At 41.3% G+C, this 20,267-nt stretch overlaps 2 protein-coding genes across 4 annotated transcripts in view; one reads left to right on the top strand and one right to left on the bottom strand.

Moving 5' to 3' along the window:
- The window catches only part of flrt1b (fibronectin leucine rich transmembrane protein 1b), a 43,069-nt gene extending 40,125 nt beyond the window's left edge, over positions 1–2,944 (bottom strand). The window contains exon 1 of the mRNA XM_050043206.1: positions 2,843–2,944. The gene's annotated coding sequence lies outside the window, so the exon portion shown is untranslated. The remainder of the gene's footprint in view (positions 1–2,842) is intronic.
- The window catches only part of macrod1 (mono-ADP ribosylhydrolase 1), a 160,516-nt gene that overhangs the window by 72,497 nt on the left and 67,752 nt on the right, over positions 1–20,267 (top strand). For all 3 annotated transcript variants that reach the window (XM_050043212.1, XM_050043213.1, XM_050043211.1), the window contains exon 4: positions 13,051–13,080. In XM_050043212.1, coding sequence (XP_049899169.1) covers positions 13,051–13,080 — 30 coding nt within the window. The remainder of the gene's footprint in view (positions 1–13,050; positions 13,081–20,267) is intronic.

Raw genomic sequence — 20,267 nt, 5'->3', positions numbered from 1 at the left:
TAAAGGCTTTCTGTTTTATTCTATTCTATAACGCTCGTTAATTGCTTTCATCAGCAACCACAGAAAGGTACATCTGCACTTCGTCAGTTGTACGGCATAGTGCACATAGTGTATGGGGTAGTTTTGTGGCCTGACATTTCTAAAAATCTCGGTCAAGTGAAACTAAAAATTGCAGTTGCTATTGGTGGATTCTTGGCTTTTTAAAAATGGCGGACTTGTGTGGGCTGGTATGTGATGTGTTAGTGACAAATCTCTCTGACCAGTCAGAGGTCTGCAGTGTTTTAACTTAACTTTTAATATCTGCTTGGCTTGCTTTGAACCTTGACCAAGGTGGTACTAGAACCAGCACTAGGTACCAAGTACTACACACAACTTTTTGAAAACCAAAAAAGTAGCCAAATGACTAATTGGTTTCTCAGTCATTGAGCTACCTCCATGTTTGAGTCAAGGATTATAGAAGGTGGATGGTTCAGCCTTGTCAAACATTATAAAATCACTCCCATTGGTAGTTGAGCTAATCGACAGCCTCTGATATCTTTAAGATCAAATATGTCTTAAAGATGATCAAAACAAAGATGCAACAATTCACTAAACAGTCCTCTGGAATATACAAAATGTTAGAAAACTGAAAATATATTTGCATCCAGCTTTTGTACAACTTTAAGAGCTCTTGGGGACCTGGGGGTACAACTATTTATTTTAATTAAAATGTTAAATTTTTAATTAACTAATGAACCATTTGGTCTTTGAAATGGCCAAAAGCAACACCCTAATATATGTTGTTGAATCACTTGTGTGGTCTCACCAACAGCTTGAAACATGAAATGAATGGATGATCAAAACTGGAATCAGTTATTTTTCTCTCCATTGAAGAATTCACCAATCATTTTAGCATTACTAAATAAAGACAGAGAAAAAACTTAAGATGTCAATCAGATGTCCAAGGCTGTCTCTGTTATATATATGATGTTATAATTAATTCATCTGGATTTATACATAGACTGACTTGTTTCTCTAATGGCAGTCATCGGTTATTGGTCTGATGACAGTTTAGCCTCCGGGGACGACAGCCAGTATTTCGGGGGTTCCAGTCAGCCAGCGGATATCCGGGTCAAGTCTTCCTCTTTCGTCTGCTGGTCAATATTTACAGTCTGATTAGCTACTTGAGACGTGAGATTGGAGTTAAGGGATGGTGATGTCTATAAACAGATACATTTTAAAAAAGCTAATAAAAAGCTGAGTTAATGTCAGATGATACAGTAGCTGATGGGTTCCAAGATTGCATCCATGCCTGTGCGTTCCACCTCTCTTGCTCTTCACACAGACTGTTTACCTGCCGCTCAAACATGATTGGTCAATTCTACTCAGACTACAAATGGAAACCAGAATGCTTCCGATACCAGTGAAAACATGGTCCCCTCAGTTGGTCAGTAGTCTAACACGTCACCGCCTATTTCCATCAAGTACAGGTCTGGTCAACTCTCTCATGTTTCTAAGCTGCTTGAGATCTCTCCACTCTTGTCACTCTTAGCATTAATTAGAAGTGAGCTGCTTTGTGTGGTCGTGTCTGTGCATATGTGGAGGCGGGATAAGAATGTAAAGGTAATTAGCAACATTCATCACATGTCAAATAAAAATGTACTTTCGCACCAGCTCAGCTCAAATAAATACTTTGCTGTGGGTTGTTTTGTTAAATCCTTCAAGAGCATCATTGCAAAGTGAAACACAACGAGATGTTTGTGTTGTTACGATCAAAACGGTGTTTCTCTCTGTTCACCGCATTGTCTTTGTACGTCAAAGTCACAGCCTTAAGGTGAAATGCAAGTCTTTTATATCACGGCAGGTAATAAGAAGAGCACATTCACAGACAGATTCTGGAGCTACTTTAGCTGAAGGGCCACGGAAAGCTGATAAAGCTGCAAAATTGAGCGAGAAAGTATATTTTAAAATCAGAAATTATGCATATCTACAATGATCTATCTGGGACAACCACTGGCTAGCTTTTTGACTGCTTAATAAATACAGAACTTATTGAAAGCAAATGCTTTTATCTTGGTAATTTCTTAATTCTTGTAGGTTTCTTCTTTTAACCTATACCTTCCTGTGCAGGAAGAAAGTGATGATTTATTTCATCCTAAGGATCAATTTAGCCGTACTGTTAATCTCATTTAATCTCAGATGAAGATTTAGCACCGTGTCTGCTTTTATCTTGCGCTGTATAAGTAGCTTTGTCCTTTTTTTCCATAAGGACGCCAGCAAATTGATTGGCATTCTCAAGTGGACCGACTAAATGATGGCTAGAAATTAAATGCCTGAAAGAGGTATAATGGTGGTTAGGACAAGTGGGTAGAGGAGAGGGAGAGAGGGGTGGAGAGGGAAGCGGGAGAGGGAGGAATACACAAACAGGTTGCACTGGGGCCTGGGGAATAAGGAGGGGGTGGGGGGGGGGAGGGCGCGGAGAGCAGAGAGAAAGAAAAATAAGATGGAGGGCCACAGAAAGCAAAGACAGAAGACTGGCTTAACAAAGAGCTCCAAGTAAAGGAGAGCCTGTTGTCATCATCATCATCATCATTACTCCTGACTTCTGACACAATCCCACAGACACATTTAGACTCACACACACAGGTGGTTAAACATCAATTTTTACTCTGAGCCAAGCAGCAAATGACTGCTCTCGTCCTCCCTTTAGTCTCACCAACCAACTTCTTCCTCCTCTGTCTGGCCAGGTTTTCAGCATTTAGCTCTTGTCCTTCACTGATGCATCAATCTATCCAGTCCTCAATCCTCCCCTCTCTCTCTCTCTGTGTGTCTCCCCTTTCTCCCCCTCAGCGTGATTACTTACCTCCCTAGAAAGAAGAAGAAGAAGTACACTCCATCTTGTTGTTTTATGTTCCCAGCAAATTTAGTCCTGCGTCTCCCTTCTCCACCCTCAACTCTCTTTCACTTTGTCTCTGTCTCTCTCACTCACTCTTCGTCACCCCTCCCTCCCTCTCTCTCTCTCTCTCCATCCCCCTCCCTCCATCCCTTGACACCTTGCACTCTCCTCCTCTACTCCCTCCCTGTCAACTTACCCCCCCCCCCCCTTTCTCTCTCACTCTGTATGTAGTTGTATAACTTATCACCCTGAACCCTTCCCCACTCCGATAATTGGTGCGTCTCGGCAGAAGATGCTAGTTCGCTTTATTTAGCTGCACATTATTAGCTACTCCAATTAGTCATCTAATACCAATAAGAAAAAGAAACTGTTTGCCTCCATTTGGGCACCACGGGAGAAAGGGGAGTTTGTGTGTGTTTGTTTTTGCCCGTGCAACAACTGTGGACACACACACACACACACACACACACAGTTACACTCGACAGGGTAGAGGGTACATGTTGGTTTTAACAGATGGTGAAACACTTTCCCTCGAGTATCGACATTACTCTCTCTCTCTCTATAATTAACTAGGTTTCAGTAACAAACCTTTGGGCTTTGCCGTCGCCATGGTTACTCAAACTCTGAAACGCGACTGCATTTGTATGTGTGTGTAAGTGTGACTGCTGGCAAGTATGGTGTATGTGCATGCACATGTTGTAGTGCTCACCCCCCCCCTCCGTTTGTGTGTGTGTGTGTGTGTCCACGTCTTTGCAACTGCATGATTGTGCATACACATGAGTATTTTGGTTGCTTTGATGCCTTTGTTCCCCCACAGGGCTCTGAGGCTGGTTCAGTCTCGAGCCCCTATGTATCTACACAGAGAACAACGGTACTACATGGGATCATTGATAATTTATCACAGGTCTATTGTACCTTACATAATACCATCTTAATAATTATATAATCCCATGAATAAAGATTACAAGGGAGATGAATTTGAAATGGGGAGATAAAATAAAAATTAATTCTGTGCCTGTAACAGGGAAGGTAAAAGTTGAACTTGAATTTGAACTTGGTGCACCTTCTCTAAAAGGTAAAATAAAATGAAAATAAGATGTGGGATTATAGCTTCTGAACTGCCTTGGCAGCCGGCCGTGTATTTGAATATGAACTCAAAAACTTCTATAATGTTTGTCGTATCCAAATGCTTATTTTAACACTGAGAGAACTGCTAAAGGGATACTTTGTGGATTTTCACCCAGCTCTGTATCATAACAATGTGGGCAGTATGTTTAAATAAACTGTGGTAAACTTCCCTCCATCTTCCCAGCGTTCAGATCTCCCTGCTCGTGCTGTAGGGCTGTTGACTGTTGCTCGAACTACAGATTGTACTTCTGCATTTTTGTATCCCCACTGCCACAGACACAAAGACTGTGAAAGCAAATCGAGAAAGAGATCGGTGCTTCTCCCTCCTTCTCTCCCTCTCTTTCTCTCATACCCAGATCAAACTGTAAAACTAAGCCATGCTGATTGAATATGAACCAAGATTCTGTTACTGTGTTGCCTATCTTCCTAAGACCCTGTGTCCTCATGAGGACATCACATTTTGGGTTTGTTGCACCTATTACTTCATTCTACTTAACTCAGACCTGCTGTCCTCGTTCGTGGACACTTTTTTGTGCCATCTAATGGTGGTAAGAGCACAAAACACAAGCAAGATGGCAGCCATCTCTGCCAAGTCAGTCTGCAGCCGATCCCGACACAAAAGTGGACAAGGTCCTGAACCTGATCACATTTTATGGTTGAAACTTGTTTATTAATGATTAATAATGTTTGTAGTTTGATACGGCAACAAATTTGACCAATTTTAGCAACAGTAACAAGATAAGACACTGTTAATTAAGAAGTACTCATTTGAAGATATTTGGATTTTATTGTCGTCTCATTTGAGGACATAGTGACTTTATTATCGTATCATTTGAGGACGTCTGGACTTTATTGTCATCTCATTTGTAGACATTCGGGACTTTATTGTCGTGTTATTTCTAGGAGAAATTAAAAGTGCGTGCCAAACAAAAGTTCAGGTCTCAAGAGGCTACTTCTCACCTGAGATGTTTTCAGAAACATTTTTCAGCTTACCGTTAAACTGTAATATGACATCGTTTGTTACCAGCTGGCTGACTTATGATTTCCTGGGTCAAAACTGCCAAGCTCTTATTGCGTCACCCATCAGCAGGAGCGTGTATCTGTCCTGTACGGTGCAGTGCATTTTAGTAGTTGAAGGTTTTCTACCTCTTCGGCAAAAGCCAATGTGACAGCCCTTTTCTCAGTTTTCTCTGATCATGTAGCACCAGTTTCAAAAGTATCTGCATCTTCCTGCTGCATAGACAGCCCAATTTGATGAAAAGACCATCCCTCCAGCATTGAAATACTTCTTTAAGAGTTCAGTATGCTTTAAACAAAATGTTGTGTAACCGAGTCTAAAGGCAGGGAGGTCAGGGTTTTTTGTCTTTAGGTGTTTTCAGACCAAACAGTTTGGGGAGTCACTGAAAGGAACCGGCAACTGCGGAGCTCCCCTGAGAACTACACACCTTCAAGGGCTTTTTTTCCTGTTTGCACTCACACCACCATTAGGAATACTGAAGAGACGTGAGACGGCTATTGAAGATTCTTCTATTTTGCTTTGATGAGTCAAAGTCGCTTTCTATTTCCACGTCACATATATGCCTGGTAAAGCCTGGACTTTACTGTTGGTCCATTTGTCTGTGTTTTCTTCCATTTTTTTCCCTCTATATGAGCATATGTTCGTGTTTTGTGTCTGTTGTTTCACAGCTAATGGATTGGCTCATGTGTTTGACCAATCAACGCACACTCATGTGATTCAGGATTTCTCTTGTGCTGAGGGAGATCCTACTCTCAAACTGGAGCTAAAAGAATCCCTCAAAATGGCTTTTGAGAACTTCGATTGTTTCTAGCTCTTGTGGTGTGGACACAATAAAAATGAGGGCTCATAGAACACTGGGCTTTATTCACCAATATCTTCTCCAAGATTATTTATTCTGAAGAAGAGTCTACATCAGATTTATGATGAGTTCTTAAACCGCAAAATTGTTTGCACCTGTATTCTTATCATGATGAATCCCGTTGTCCTTGTAAGTTGGAAGCATGGGTTGATCTTAATCAGCGTAGGTAAATGCCCTGTGGTACCCTATAAAAGGGCATAAAACTACAGGGCTGTGTGCACACACAGAAACTGAAGAAGTTTAGAAATTTAAGTCAAGAGTGCCTAATCAAAAGTCTAAAGAGGGTGGAGCACTAGACTCCAAAAACACACATCAAAACAATTTTCTGTTTTGAAGTGGAGGTACTTCATCAGAAAGTAAACACTAAACAAGCCATCATTTTTTATAGCTTCAGGGGAGGACATAAAATAACACAAAAAAAACACATCTGATGCTAAAATACGTGTTAATCAACCACTCAACCCGCAACTCGCAAACTTTATGCGTTAAAGTAGCACAACTGTCACAGTAAGGACAAAGACGTACAAGCTGTACATACAGTATGTGTTTAGAGACAGAGAAAGGGGAAGAGAAGATGGATGTGAAATATATCACTCAATCTTTCTATAAGATATTGTAAGATGAGATTTAATCCAGTAGATTGTCTTGTTTTTCTCTGTTCATTATTTTGCATCTACATAATTTAATGTTAACTACATTCATATATTGTTTACATATTTTATTTTGCTCTTTACGTTAAATTTGGAACTATATAATCTCTCCCACCTTCCGTGCAGGTAATGAGAGTTATGATTAAGTCTGGCAGAGTGATATATATGAGATGTGAGATGCTACTATTGTTGTCAATGTTCAGATGTTCTACGTTCTTTATAGGACGTTAAAATGGATCAAGTTACACAGAGAAGCTGTCCCTGTGCTCTTACTTCACCCACAGCCCTTTGATAGTTTATTCAGTCACTAGTAAGTTTATGGGTAAGACATGAAAGAGAAACCTGCCTTACAATATTAATAACTTGCTGCTTCATCACTTTTTGACCCGCCTTCCTAAATCCCCTGTGATAATTCCTAGCATGATCAGTCACTAATTATTAGGTGACATGATTCCCATTTAGGTAACTGATGTGAATTGAAGTGTTAGTGTTGGGTTTATTTCAAAAGGCCGTAATGCTTTTCGTAAAATGGTAAAAATATTATAATTGACATTAAAGATGAAATATGAAACCTAAAATATTACACAACTGTAGAATTGAAGAAAATGCAGCAACCAAGTATTCTGCACAAACATGTCTGCACAGCATGTGCATAAGAGTGCTCTTGAGCGTGCGCTGATTCTGTTCTTATCCAAAAACAAATCCCAAATTAGGAAAATATTAGTGAATCTCAGAATCCTTGTGAAAACTGTTTAAGTGGGGTTTTCAAGAAAGAAATGTCTTTGTAAGGACGGTTGGTGAATGAGGCCCCATCTTCTTAGAAGTATAAAAAAAATAGTTCCCCCAGTGTGAAAAAGTCTTTTGTTGTCTTGATTTGTTAGATCCCACAGCAGTGCACACTTTCAGACACTCTCTCCTCAAAGCCATTCATGGTGTTGTCCTCAGTTGCACTCCTTATAAGTGAGCATGAGAAAAAGTTGAAAGAAAAAATTGCTGGACAAAATCAATCAAACGCTCTTATGCCCACATTTCTGATAGATTTCCTTGTAAGGTGAGCTGTGTTTCTACTTCTTCCCTGCTACCCAAACTGAACTTCCTGGATTGTATTTACTGTCTCACCAGTACCCGAAGCATCACCGCCCTACAACACAATTTTTTTTCCCCATGCAAACTACTCTGCTGGCAGTGTCTTGAGGTTCTGGGGCCATTTTGTTAACATTTGGTGCTGTATCGTCCTTATTTCTGATGATAGCTGTCCAAACACAGACAGTATCAGCTCTCACAGAGACACTTCCAGCAGCACAATAGAGCATGATTGCGAAAAAAGAAGATTTCAGCAATCTACAACATCAGTTACCACCAGGCTTTGGTGCCAGTCCCTCTGACAGAAAGAGAGGAACTTCTATTTGCTCACCATTTTGCAGCGAACGTTCATCAGTTTTACTGGGAGGAATCCATCGCAGAGGAGACAGAGATACAGATTTCTGAACTGATGGCACCCTCAGTAATCCAGAAGGCAATGCAGCCATAAAACATGTTGTGTTTTGAGTGGAGGAATTTCACTATCGCTATGCCAGTGTGTTCTCGGGGCTTTATTGCGATGACATTATGGGAAATGTCGGACATCAACTGACAGACGTAGACACGGCAGGGAGCAGGAAAGCGGGCGCTTAAAATAAATTTCTGCGAGATAAGTCCTGAAATGCATTAAACATCATAAACTGGCACATAACAGTAAAAGCATCCGCGGGCATATTTTTCATTTAAAGTGCACTGAAGGAACCCCTTAGTGCTGTTTTCCTGGCCAGGATTTATCCACCTGGTCCAACTGTGACAACCTTTTAGTCTCTTTACTGAGTGCGAGGCAACCGCTGGTCCCATATGACATCTGTCATCTGCTCAGAATTTACATGAGAAAGTCAAACCGCTAAATTCAGTGCTGGAGGTAAAATTGCAACGGGTGTTAAATAAAAAACATCTCACCACCTCTCTGGTGACATGTTGAGCCGAAAGGGAAGCCAACCACTCCCAGCAAGCATCCCAGCTGTTTAGATGTCTGACTGTACACTTGATTAAACGCTGTTTAATAATGATGTAAACTCGGAAGATTTTGAGAAACATTTCACAAAACTAACCCCAAATACCTCCAACTGCAAAATGTAGTGCTAATATCATGACACTTAAAGGACTATTTTACCCCCCAAAATGACTGTTTGTGAATCAGGTACTTACCTTGTGTTGAATTTGTGAGGAAAACTGTTTTTTTCACATGCCTGAACAAAGAATCCCCAAAAAATTCTTAATGAATTGAACTTACAGGCACCCGGGCACAATATTTTACCTCGCTGAACAAGGAAGTTGCTGGTTTACCGCTGCCTCGATCAGTTACTTTGTTGCGTTGTTGTGTGCCTCCTGAATCTGATCAAACCCTTTAAAACACCTATGTCACACAGTAACACAAACAAATGAAGTGATCGAGGCAGTAGTAGACCAAAGCTCCTGTGTTCTGTGAGGTAAAATTAATGTTTTTTGTCAATGGAGTCTGGCTTTGAAGAGAGCGTAGGTAAGTTTCACTTTTCGTTCAGCAAGCATTTTTTGGTTTAAAAAACGTCTAATAGCCGTCCACATGAAGACCTGACGTCTAGGCTAAATCACGGCTGAATTTGGGCTGTCAGTGAAAATTTGGTAGACGTCTAACCATAGCCAAAGTGTAGACGTCATCAATTATACGACTATGTAGAGACCATGCCCAAAAAATGGAGATAAACATATTTTAATTACTGTTGACTCTCCATACGTGATTGAATATCATGCCGCACGCCATCTGCAATGGCGAAAATTACATTTAATCAATTTCAAAATTAAATTGGCTAGATTTGGGTTACATGTAGCTAGACTAAATCGGACCAGTAAAACCATTGCATAATAACCTATACATAATGACCCCTTCAAGTTGTTTCTCTTTTTTATTGTAGAGTAGAGGAAGAATAGAGGCATGTGAGAATTAAATATAACACAATGTGAATAATTCATATACAAATGATCACTTGGGAGTGTGGGGGTAAACTGTACGAACACCTCTATCTCTGAAACATACAAGTCTCCATGAAGGCAGGTATTAATAAATAAAGTAATGCATACATTTATGTAGGTTTGTATGTTTAATGTATCGTTTTGCCCCCTGGCACTTTTATTCTTGGAGGCTTTGTGATGCTGCTGTGACTTACCATTTACATGCTTCATTTCTTTAGGTTTAACAGTTGTTTCCTAGCAACTGACTCACACATTACTAAAGTTTTACCTAAGACATTTCTTAATGGTGCAAAATCTCGTAAATAACTGGTATAAAACTAGTAACTAAGAACAGAGGAGGGAGATAACAGATACAAATTTGCAGTAGCTGCATCCCAGTCCCACTGTCACCAGTTCACTCCACTGCCAGCTCCATTGAACACTGTGGTCTCAGTCCAGTGTTCCGTGTCAGAGCTGCATCGTTTTTTGTTTGTCTTTCTTTAAAAAAGAACCACTCAGATACAAAGCTACTTATACGGCCTTGGGCGTGTTACTCAACACGGACGCGTATTTACTCGAGCCAGTAAATGATATCACTCTTATGTACAGCCTGCAGCTAATCATCAGACGATGAATGGGAGATTTAATGGAGACATTTTATTTGTCTGTGCTTTTACATCTGAATGAGCTTTACTTCACTTCACTATGAGATCTATCAACTCTTAAACAAGCTGTGCACCTGGAATTGTCTCACACTGTCACATTATATAACTTCCCTTTTTTTATAATTCATGCTGTGTGAAGCTGCACATTTTCAAATTAGAGAGTGGAGATATTCACTTTGGGAGATGTTAGTGAGACACACAGAGAAGTATAGTGTATTTAAAGGTTGAAATTAAGTGCGATTTAGCATCAGTGAGGCAGTGGGGGATGGTGAAAATGTTGAAGAGTATAGAGGATTCTTGAGAGAGAAAGACAGCTGTGGGATTTAGTCTCTCAGCCTCCCTCTTTAAACCTGCCTGATACACTATCTGAGCGCGTACCCAGTTGGCACAGTGCCTACTGGCAAAGAGTAACTAAAATGAGAGACGTCTCCTGTGTGTTCGTTTTGACGTAACTTTGTAACTGTCCCTCGCAGAGAGATTATGTGCTTACCAGATTTTCCTAACATGGTCACAGCAACCAAAATTTGATCCACAAGCAGGGAAAGAATTGGAAAACATGATTTTTATGAGTTTATGGTCAGGTTTGAGTTTGCTGGGAGCACTGCAGATGTCTCCAGGCTAGCACTGCTGACTCCACACGTTTATGGATATGTGGGTGAGAAAAACACTTGGATATCGCATATGTCAGGAGCAGCCTTAACCAGCCTTATCACCCTGCCAGCAATTTACACTCTTTAAACATGTGCAGCGACTAGATTCAAGTAGGGAAGGTAATGATTTGGGACACAGCGGTCAGCCGGGCTACTAGCATTAAATCTCTCTGCCGCGCTAGAAAAAAAGAGCTCATTATATTGTTATTGTATTTAAGCTACAATCACCTCCTTGTTATCCAGGTAGAAAGTCGCTGTATGATTGACTTTTTGCAGAAGTAAAAGACAAATTGAACCCTATTGGCTGCCTGTTTCTTCTCCCAGAGTTGTTTATTTTCCTTTGGACTGTAGCCTCAGCATGAGTTTATTCATTAGCTTTGCAGGCAGTGGAGCTACTCCTTCTGATTGTGCAATGCTTCTCGCTCCTCATTGATGGGACTCGGAGCCTGCTGGTTCTCATTCCACCCGTCTAATCAGGGACTGAGTTACACCTGCAATGCCAGGTGAATGCAATTAACTCGCTGGTTGGCAAACCCAGCAGCACTGCGAGCCCCGAGGACTTGGATTGAGAACCACTCTTGTTGAGAAATGCTGACACCAATAACAAATTACATTCTGAAGGACAAATGTGGAGACATTATTTTTCCCTCCAGCAAGTAAATATAAGCAAAAGTAATTTTAGTACACAAAAGTTCAACTAATTAGATGTAAAACTTGATTAAGTCTTTGGAGATCATTCTGAGCATCACGCCCACACATGGTGCAAATGAAGAAACGCTCTGAACTCAGCTGTTAATAAAAACGGTGATGAGGTGTTGTATTGTTTTTTTGAACGCTCTTGTTAAAGGTCAACTTAGTGCAGAGCCCAGTCGGTGTCTGTGGCCACAAAAGAGTGTTTTTCACTGATTAGAAGGAGCAAAATAGTGATTTCTCTGTTGCAAACAAGCAATCAAAACCACGTTTAACGAAGTATTCAGCTGTTATCAATGCTGCATTTTGTATTAGTCGTTATTTAGGGTGCATTATTGTCATCATCTGTTAAAGCTACAGTTGGTAACTTTCATGAAAATAACTGTGTCATAGCTGCTGTCACTATATTCTGAGAGAAGTACACAAGACAGATGATTGTGAAAAAAATATGTCACTCCTTTTCCCACTGCGTCTAATCGCATTCACTAAGCACACCAAGGACAACCAATCAGAGCTGAGGAGTCTCTTATGCAGCTGTCAGTCATGTCACTGCTCGTGAACTGTAGTCAACTTTAAATCTAGGCAGCGCTGATCAAAGATGAATCAAGATTCTATCATTGCATTGTCTAATTCACACCTCAAATGATTTTAGAAACGTATTTTTGGGTACTGTTTAGCTGTAAAATGAGAAAGTTTGTGACCTGGCCGCCATGTTGGAAACAGTTGAGTGAAAACCAAGCACCGCCCACAGCTTAACAGTGCACTAAAATGTTTCTGAAAAGATATGAGGCAAGAAATAAGCAGTAATAGAATTTGATTCACATTTGATCAGCGCTGCCTTGTTTGACAGTTTGACCGCAGTGATTGACATGACTGACAGCTGCGTTAGAGACTCCTCGAACACTGATTGGTTGTTTTCATTCACGTGCAGTGAGGTCATTAGAAGTGTAGAGTAGTAAGAGGAGTCTGATTTTTTTTCTGTTTGATTTAGTACTTTGTGGATACAGTGACAGTTGTACGAAAGAAGCTATTTTTTCAAAAGTTGCAGCATTTAACAAATCAAAAACTTCTTTAAAAAAAACAATCCTCACCAGAAGTTGTGAGAGCCCACAGCGATGTTTTCATATGTGCTGCCCAACAGATACTCAGATATAAAACACAGAATATCCTCACATCGCAGGAGCTTGAACCAGGGAGTAGTATTTAGTATTCCTGCTTGAAAACCGACTGGATCGGTTTTTGAAACATTTGTCAATATATTTTCCCTCAGTTGATTGATTTATTGATACTTTCAGCTCTGTGTTGTTGGTTTTACACACATTGGATGTAATGAAAGAGCAAATTCCCTGTTGTAAACGAGAAACCAAAACTACTAGTGTAGCCTTGACTTCAGTGTTGCGTTTTGAATAATTCTCTGAGAATCCACCAGTTGACTTGTTTGTTTGTTTCGGCTCTAGTCGTTTGTTTCATGAATATTCCCTCTTTCTCGTCTCTCTCTTTCAGCCAACAAGAGTCTACTCGGCGGAGGTGGAGGTAAGTCACAACCTGTCTGATCCGTTGGTTGTGTGTGTGTTTGTGTTTGCTTGCCAAGATGCTCGTACGCCTCAGTTGTTATTAATAGTGCAGCTTTGTGGTGCAAATAGCCCTCTCTGGACACCAAATAATTTAAAATGTCCTGCTTTTAATCAGATGATGCAGTGTAACGTACCAGCCAGAGAGAGTGTGTGTGTGTGTGTTTATGTGTTTGTGTGCTGTCTGTATTTTTCTTTGTGTTTGGTAGCAGGTAGTTCTTTGTTGTGGCAGGTGTTCAAGGTGCGTTTGCATGCCGCGCTGTGTGTGCCTGTCTGCCTGTGTGTGTTTGTGTGTGAGTGCAGGTGCAAAGTCGATAGTTCATAATTTATGGGTGTGGAGTGCTGTGGATATAAACAGTCATTTTTCAGTGTATTGTTGACTCAGTGCTTTGCTGCGTGCGCGTGATGTCGGACGTCCACGCTTAATCGATACGTAATAAATCTGTACAGCTAATGCGGCAGTCGCATTCACTAAAACATATACACACACACACGCTCCTTTTCCACCTGTGTGTGTGTGTGTGTGTGTGTTTGTTAATGCTTGCAAATTTGGGCCTGTGGTTGTTTTCATTTTCTTCATTTAGGCAAACAGCTTTTGCCTTTTAGACCAGCTCACTTGGACTGCCATTTTTAACCTTCTAACTTCTAATGTTAGTGCGCGTGTGTGTGTGTGTGTGTGTGTGTGTGCGTGCTTTTGCTTTCCAGTCTCCATGGTGACATATTTAGTGGCACACCTGTATGTGTGCATGTGTATGTGAGTTCATCATAGTGCATTTGCCTGCTTCTGAGAGTGCATTTGCTTGCCTGAAGTGTTCTGTTGAAGCAGTAACTCCTTACCATCTACACATACACACACACACACGGGCTCCACCCTTACTGATATACACCAGCTGAGCCTCAAGCCATAAAAATGGACAGCACACTCTTGTGTCTTGTGGCTTTGCGCACACTCACACACACACACACACACTACATGCAGTCAAGCACTTTGAGATGTACAGCGTCTTTTGATGTTGTCCTGAAGTCTCTTATGGCTCTACAAAGACAGATGGTTTCTAGAGAGGCTGTGAACGGGTGTATGCATCAGACTATGTGCATTTGTGCCTATGAAAAGCACGTTTATATTGGTTTACCTGTTTTAATTCTAAAAATGTTCAGCAACGGGCTAGATATCCAACAACCACAATCTGCATCAGTGTTTTTTTTTATCTGCTTCTGTCACTCTGTAACAGCTTCTCTCTTGCTCAGTTGATTTCCCTCATCTCTTTTTTTATTGTATTTATTTCCCTCTCGCCGTCTCTCTTTCCAGCTCCGTCCTTGGGGGTTTGCTAAGGCAGATAGAGGCTACAGTAGGTGTTAATTAGGGAGAGGTAAGCGTAGAGACAAGGGGTAGAATGGAACAAACAAGAGAGACGGGAGGGGAGATGATGGTGAGAGCAAGACGACGAGAGAGACGAGAGCGATGAAGGTCCAATAGATAATATAAAGATGCGAGAACCGAGACGAGTAGAAAAACACACCAAAAATCATTTGGTATACATCTCCATTCGCCGAGATCACACTCTGCACTGAGTAACCAAGCATTCATTCATTCAGCTTGAGTGAGGAGTTTTTTTCATCAGGGCTGAGGCAACAAAAGGTCTTTACAGTGCTTTACTACTCAGTCTCAAGGGTACCTGGGTAAATGTCATTCACTGAGATCAAACGCACACCTGCCGACATTGTTTTCTTCAATCTGGAGGGGTGCTGAGCTCCGACGGATCAACAACAAACTCAAGGGCAGGAAATTAACATTTTTTTATGTCCACTGGCTGCAGTTGCTCATTTATTCCAGAGCTTATCTGCTATTTCAACATTTCACTGCTGTGATTGATTTTCCAAATAGAAAAGAAATCCTAGATGATGATTGGGGATTCAGTCAGCCAGACACTTACCACAAGCTTTCTATTTATATATGTATGTAAAAATACATACATTTGCTTGAGCCAGGACTACTCACACTTTGAAGTTTGTATTTGGCTCTTCCTCTCGGTCACCATATGTCAGTAATGTACCTTTGGGATGTGTAATGCATTGAGGTTACAGGTTTGTGGCCTGCACAGCAATGTCATCAGATGAGAAGCTGAACGTACTCACCACATTTCGAGCTACAATAAAAACATTTACATTATTTAAGGTTTTCATTACAGTTTAACATGTTAACCTATCCGTGATCTACCTTGTCTTCATGCTTTCTGTTCAGTCGAGCTGCTGTGGACTAAAAACAGATCAGTATAAAACCTGTCATGTTGAAAGGTTAAGGGACGCCTTGATATAAGACACTGTAATCATTTCTATACTGGCCATGAACAGAGTGAGCCTTTTCTAGAGCGAGCACACTGTAAGAGGCAGAATTCTTAGTTCAAATGAAGTGTGTATCTGATGTTTGTTACTCCTTTTCCCCTAACGATTACGATACCTCCAGCGGGGTATGTGAGCTGAGGCCAAGTACTGATCTGTTGCCAGTGCTCTCTTTTCCCATCTTTAAAATCTTTATATCTCACTGTGTGGAGCTCAGTGGAATAGTAATTTTATGTCTGGAAACATGAAGCTCTTAAAAACTGATGGAAGAAACACTACATTTTAAAATAACATTGACAAAGAAATAGTATTTAATGTGGACTCACACACTCAATCTGCAAAATAAAGACAGCATCAGATTGATACAGTGCATCCGTAGTTACAGAGATTTTCTCTTTATGTTTCAGCGTCCATCGCTGACTTTGATTTGGCTGACTCAAACTGCTAAAGCCACACATTAGGTCTGGCTGAACTTGATTTGGAATGTACTTTGGCTTCGAATGACTGCCGTGGATTTTGTCCCCCGTCCTTGTTACTGCTGTCACTAAATGAAGATACAACGGCCAGTATGGACAGGGACATGGCCCCTATTAACCTTCTTCTCCACCCAATCTCTGTTCAATGTATACAGTTTCTGTACACATTGAACAGAGATTGGGAACACCACTGCTGGACTACCACTTGGCCCCATATTTGCTGCATGATAATTTGATTTAACACAAAAACTGAGATAAGTTAAGTCTTTAAACTAGGTTATGAATTAAGCCTGAAGACCAGGAAATAATCATCTTTACGATGCCGTTGTTGTGCTTTCGTGGTGCATCTTCATGACATATGATAGATAAATCAGTCGACACACAGTTAAGCTGGATCTTTATTAGGTTCCAGCCACAGTTTCAAATACCTCCATGGCTGGATATTCACAGAACCACTTTTTTCCACAATTTGAACCACCTTATACCAAACACAAAAACAGCAGGAGCAACAACCTATCATTGAGCGTAACCAAGTCCAATTCAGAGGGGTCTATTGTGTCCAAGGCAGGTTGCCATTAGATAAATCCCTCAGTAATGTCATGAAGATTGTAAGTCAGTTTTTCCAGAGGGATAATTCATAGAGTGTGCCAGTAAACCCGGAACTCCGTTAGTGCTTTTAGCACTTCCGGTTCTCTCGTCTAAAAGTCAATACGTTTTTTGAATGGGATTTTGGTAAAATGCCTCAAATAAGGTCTGTGGTTAACAAAAGCTTAAGCGAGTTTCAGGTTTTGTTCTACGACATAAAACACGTCAGTAAATAACCTACTTGTGAATTTTGAAGCTTTTACGTGTCGTAAAAAAGGCGGTTGCTAACAAGTTGCTCACTACGACTACAAACCCTGTCGGGGACAGTAAACGTCATCACCCTCGAACAGGCGAGAGTGCTGGCAGTCCGCCATTACAGCTTCTTATTTAGCTTAAACAGTCCGATTTCCCCATTATACAATGTTTTTAAAATAAAGCGGCCGAAATCAGTTGAAAGCTTAGTGGCGGTGACGTCAAGAGTCATGCGACCGTGGAGTAGTCATGTAGTCCGTCAAAGCCTAACGTTAGCTTTTTACTTCTGGCGATCGCAGTTAAGCTTCAAATGCGGTATGAAAGGTGTTCATATGTGAAGATTATCTTGCTGAACAAAACCTGTAAGTATCATAAACTTGTGTTAGCCACAGAGCTTATTTTCTGACATAATCCAAAACGCAATGCAAAAATCACATTCACTTTCTCTTCCGGGAACCAGCGCAATGCTAAACTTCCGGGTTTTGACGTCAGCCCTGGCACACTCTATACCTTCCTATACTACTCGTCCAGTTCAGGGACGTCCTTAGAGATCCAAAATTTGAGAATACTCCTCCTTGCTATGTGCAAGAGAATTCTAATGAGTTTAGCGTTAAGGCTGTTCCTTGCTTCGTCCTCTTTGGCTGCTAGAATACAATGAAGAGGTGATAGCTCCGAATCATATTTCAGTATCTTTACACATTTCCAAAACAACGTCTGAATTGCATTTAATACATTTAGAAGAGCTCAGACTTGGATTTATTCTTGATGCAGAGGGGTTCATTTTTCATCTAGAGCACTGACATGGATGTCTTCATGTTTATCCAACAGGCTGCAGTGTGTTAAAGTTAATGATGCACTCGTCTCATAACCAGTTTTGTCACAAATATCAATTTATGGATACATAGTGACTCTATATTTGAAACAGTTTCAGTATCGATATACTGGTACCAGCTGCACTTCCTCGCTCTCTCCTATTGTTAATGTTTACAACAGTCACTCTGCTGGTCTCTGCTACCACCCAAGAAAAGAAAATCCATCGTTGTCATGTTACACCCAGGTGATTTTTATCTGTCAATAAAAATTTAAAAATGTCAATATTCCAATATCGTGACAACACTACCAGTAACATGAAGTGTCCAGTGGGTGAAAAGCTGCAACTTGGTAACCACTGAACAATAGTCTTGCTTTAACTCAAACATATGGTGAGTAAGGGTGGAGCCCGTGTGTGTGTGTGTGTGTGTTTGTGTGTGTGTTTGTGTTTGTATTATGTGTCTTGTCTTGCTGTCTTGTTTGTTCAGTGCCGTTCTGTCACTGTGAAGATGTTTTAATTGTGACCTGTCAAGGGACTGACGATGAAGCTTAAAGCTAACTCTGATACATCAAATAGTAACATTTATGTTTAATATTCTACACGGTCCCCTCACAAATGAAATGAATAAATAAGAATAACGAGAATCTTGTCATTGATACCTAAGGCGTACGTTTTGATTCATAATTGAGTACTGTATTTTACGGCATTGTGCTGAACTTGTATAATAACAACTTGCAGATCAAACAGAGACACGCAGTTACGAACAGGCAGCTGGTTTCAGAGAGCCTGTTCTGGGTCTGTGGGGACAGAGTGCACAGGATGTGAACCAGCCATGAAGACAGTGCCTGCATATGATTGGTTTAGGTGTCTTAAGACATCCGGACTCAGCACACAATAGATGAGCACGATCCCAATTAAAATTTCATCCACTTACATTTGTTAATTTGGTGGGGGGAGGAAAAAGAACAAAATCCTCTCTAGCTATGGATTTCCTTGCAGAACTGACTTTGTGTGCTGCCTGACATCTATAATCAATCCTCCAGAACGAGGATGGGGTTTGATACCCGGCTCTGGAAGTCTCTCGGCTGTGGTCCCTGTGTGTCTGCAGCCTTCCTCTGTGCTTTCTCCTTGTCTGGATGAGGAGAATAAATGCAGGCGGAGGACAGGCTTGTCTGCTTGCCTTTCAGAACAAGAGAGCATGTATTGTGAATAAAAGGGAGAGAGCAGAAGATTGGTTTTGGGGCGCGGAGACGAGACGAGAGGCAAAGAGCACTTAGTGTACCTTCCACATACAGACAGTGCTGTCAGTGTCTCAGCCGCATGCATAAAAATCGCCTGTTTCACCGCAACAGTCGTGTTTGTGTGTGTGTGTGTGTGTGTGTGTGTATGTGTGTGGATAAGTTCATAGCTTTTAACAGGTTGCTGCATATTTAAGTCTGTGTGTACAACTACATATATACTAGTGTCTGTAAAGCAGTGTGCATGCATGTGCGTGCATCCACCACCAGACCCATCCTAAATGTTGCCTTGGCAACAAGCTGACTGAAGTAAATGAGTGTCCTGGCTCTGCTGAGGGATTGTGGGAAAGCAATATGCCAGCGTTCCGCCCCATTAGTTTGACGGACAGCCTGTTTGGCCTATAAGAGGTCAGCTGGCAAGGGCAGCCATATTAGTATTCCATAGGAGAGACCTCAGGATTGGTTTTACTCTAATGTCAATCTACCTGTGTGTGTGTGTGTGTGTGTGTGTGTGTGTGTGCTTTTTCTTGTTTGCGTGGGTGTGTTTGTAAGGGTGGTGGGGTTGAAGCTTGTCCTGGCATATAACATTGCAGGCATTGTGTGTGTGTGTGTGTGTGTGTGTGTGTGTGTGTGTCTGTGTTTGTTTGTGTGCCCTGCTGGGGGTTGCAGGCTCCTCGCCAGGTAAGCATATCGCCAATTATCACTTCCCAGTCTCCCTACTTCCCCGGCTCCCCCCCTCTCCCTCCCCCCCAGAGTCAGTCAATACAGAGCCTGTGAGGGAGGCACGATAACACCTAAACTGGTCAGCCGCCTGCTTAGCTGGCTGGTCACTGGCCTACAGAGGCCAAAACACTCATTTCTACCCATTTTCTGCATCCATCCATCCATTGCATCCCTTTTTATGCTTCCTCCTCTCTGAACCCCCGCTTACCATTCATCTCCTCCCCTTTTGTTTTTAGCCTCCCTCTCTCTCCTCACCTACACACCCTCATTTACACTTGATCCCGTTCCAAACCCATTTCTCTTTGTCCAACCGCGCTCTTCAATCCCCCGTCTCCTCTCTCGCTGTCTCTGTGTGAGTCTCTCCATCTCTCTCCATTGTTTTTTTTTATATCTCCGTCCCATCTCATATTCCCTGGAAGGCTGGGCTTCAGTGGCAGGAAACGTTGATGTGATATTTTGTATGGTAATGAGGGCTAAATAATGAATGCTGGTTTTTTTTTAAATATGGAAATGAGTTTGACACTTCCTAAAAGATTTTTTTAGTGTCTAGTAATATAAATTAAATTCATGACTAATTCATTATAATCTGTTGACGTCTGTTGGTGGCAATAGGTGTAGCCAATTATGGCTGATTGTTGAGTAGTTCAGGTACTCTATTTGCATGCGATGGAGTCAGTGGAGTATGAACATGAAGTATCCTTTGACACTGCAGGGATGCTAATTT

The sequence above is a fragment of the Epinephelus moara genome, chromosome 4, assembly GCF_006386435.1.
Source record: "Epinephelus moara isolate mb chromosome 4, YSFRI_EMoa_1.0, whole genome shotgun sequence".
Taxonomy (NCBI): Eukaryota; Metazoa; Chordata; class Actinopteri; order Perciformes; family Serranidae; genus Epinephelus; species Epinephelus moara.
Note: the sequence above shows the minus strand (reverse complement) of the source record. Positions and strands in the feature narration are given on the sequence as shown.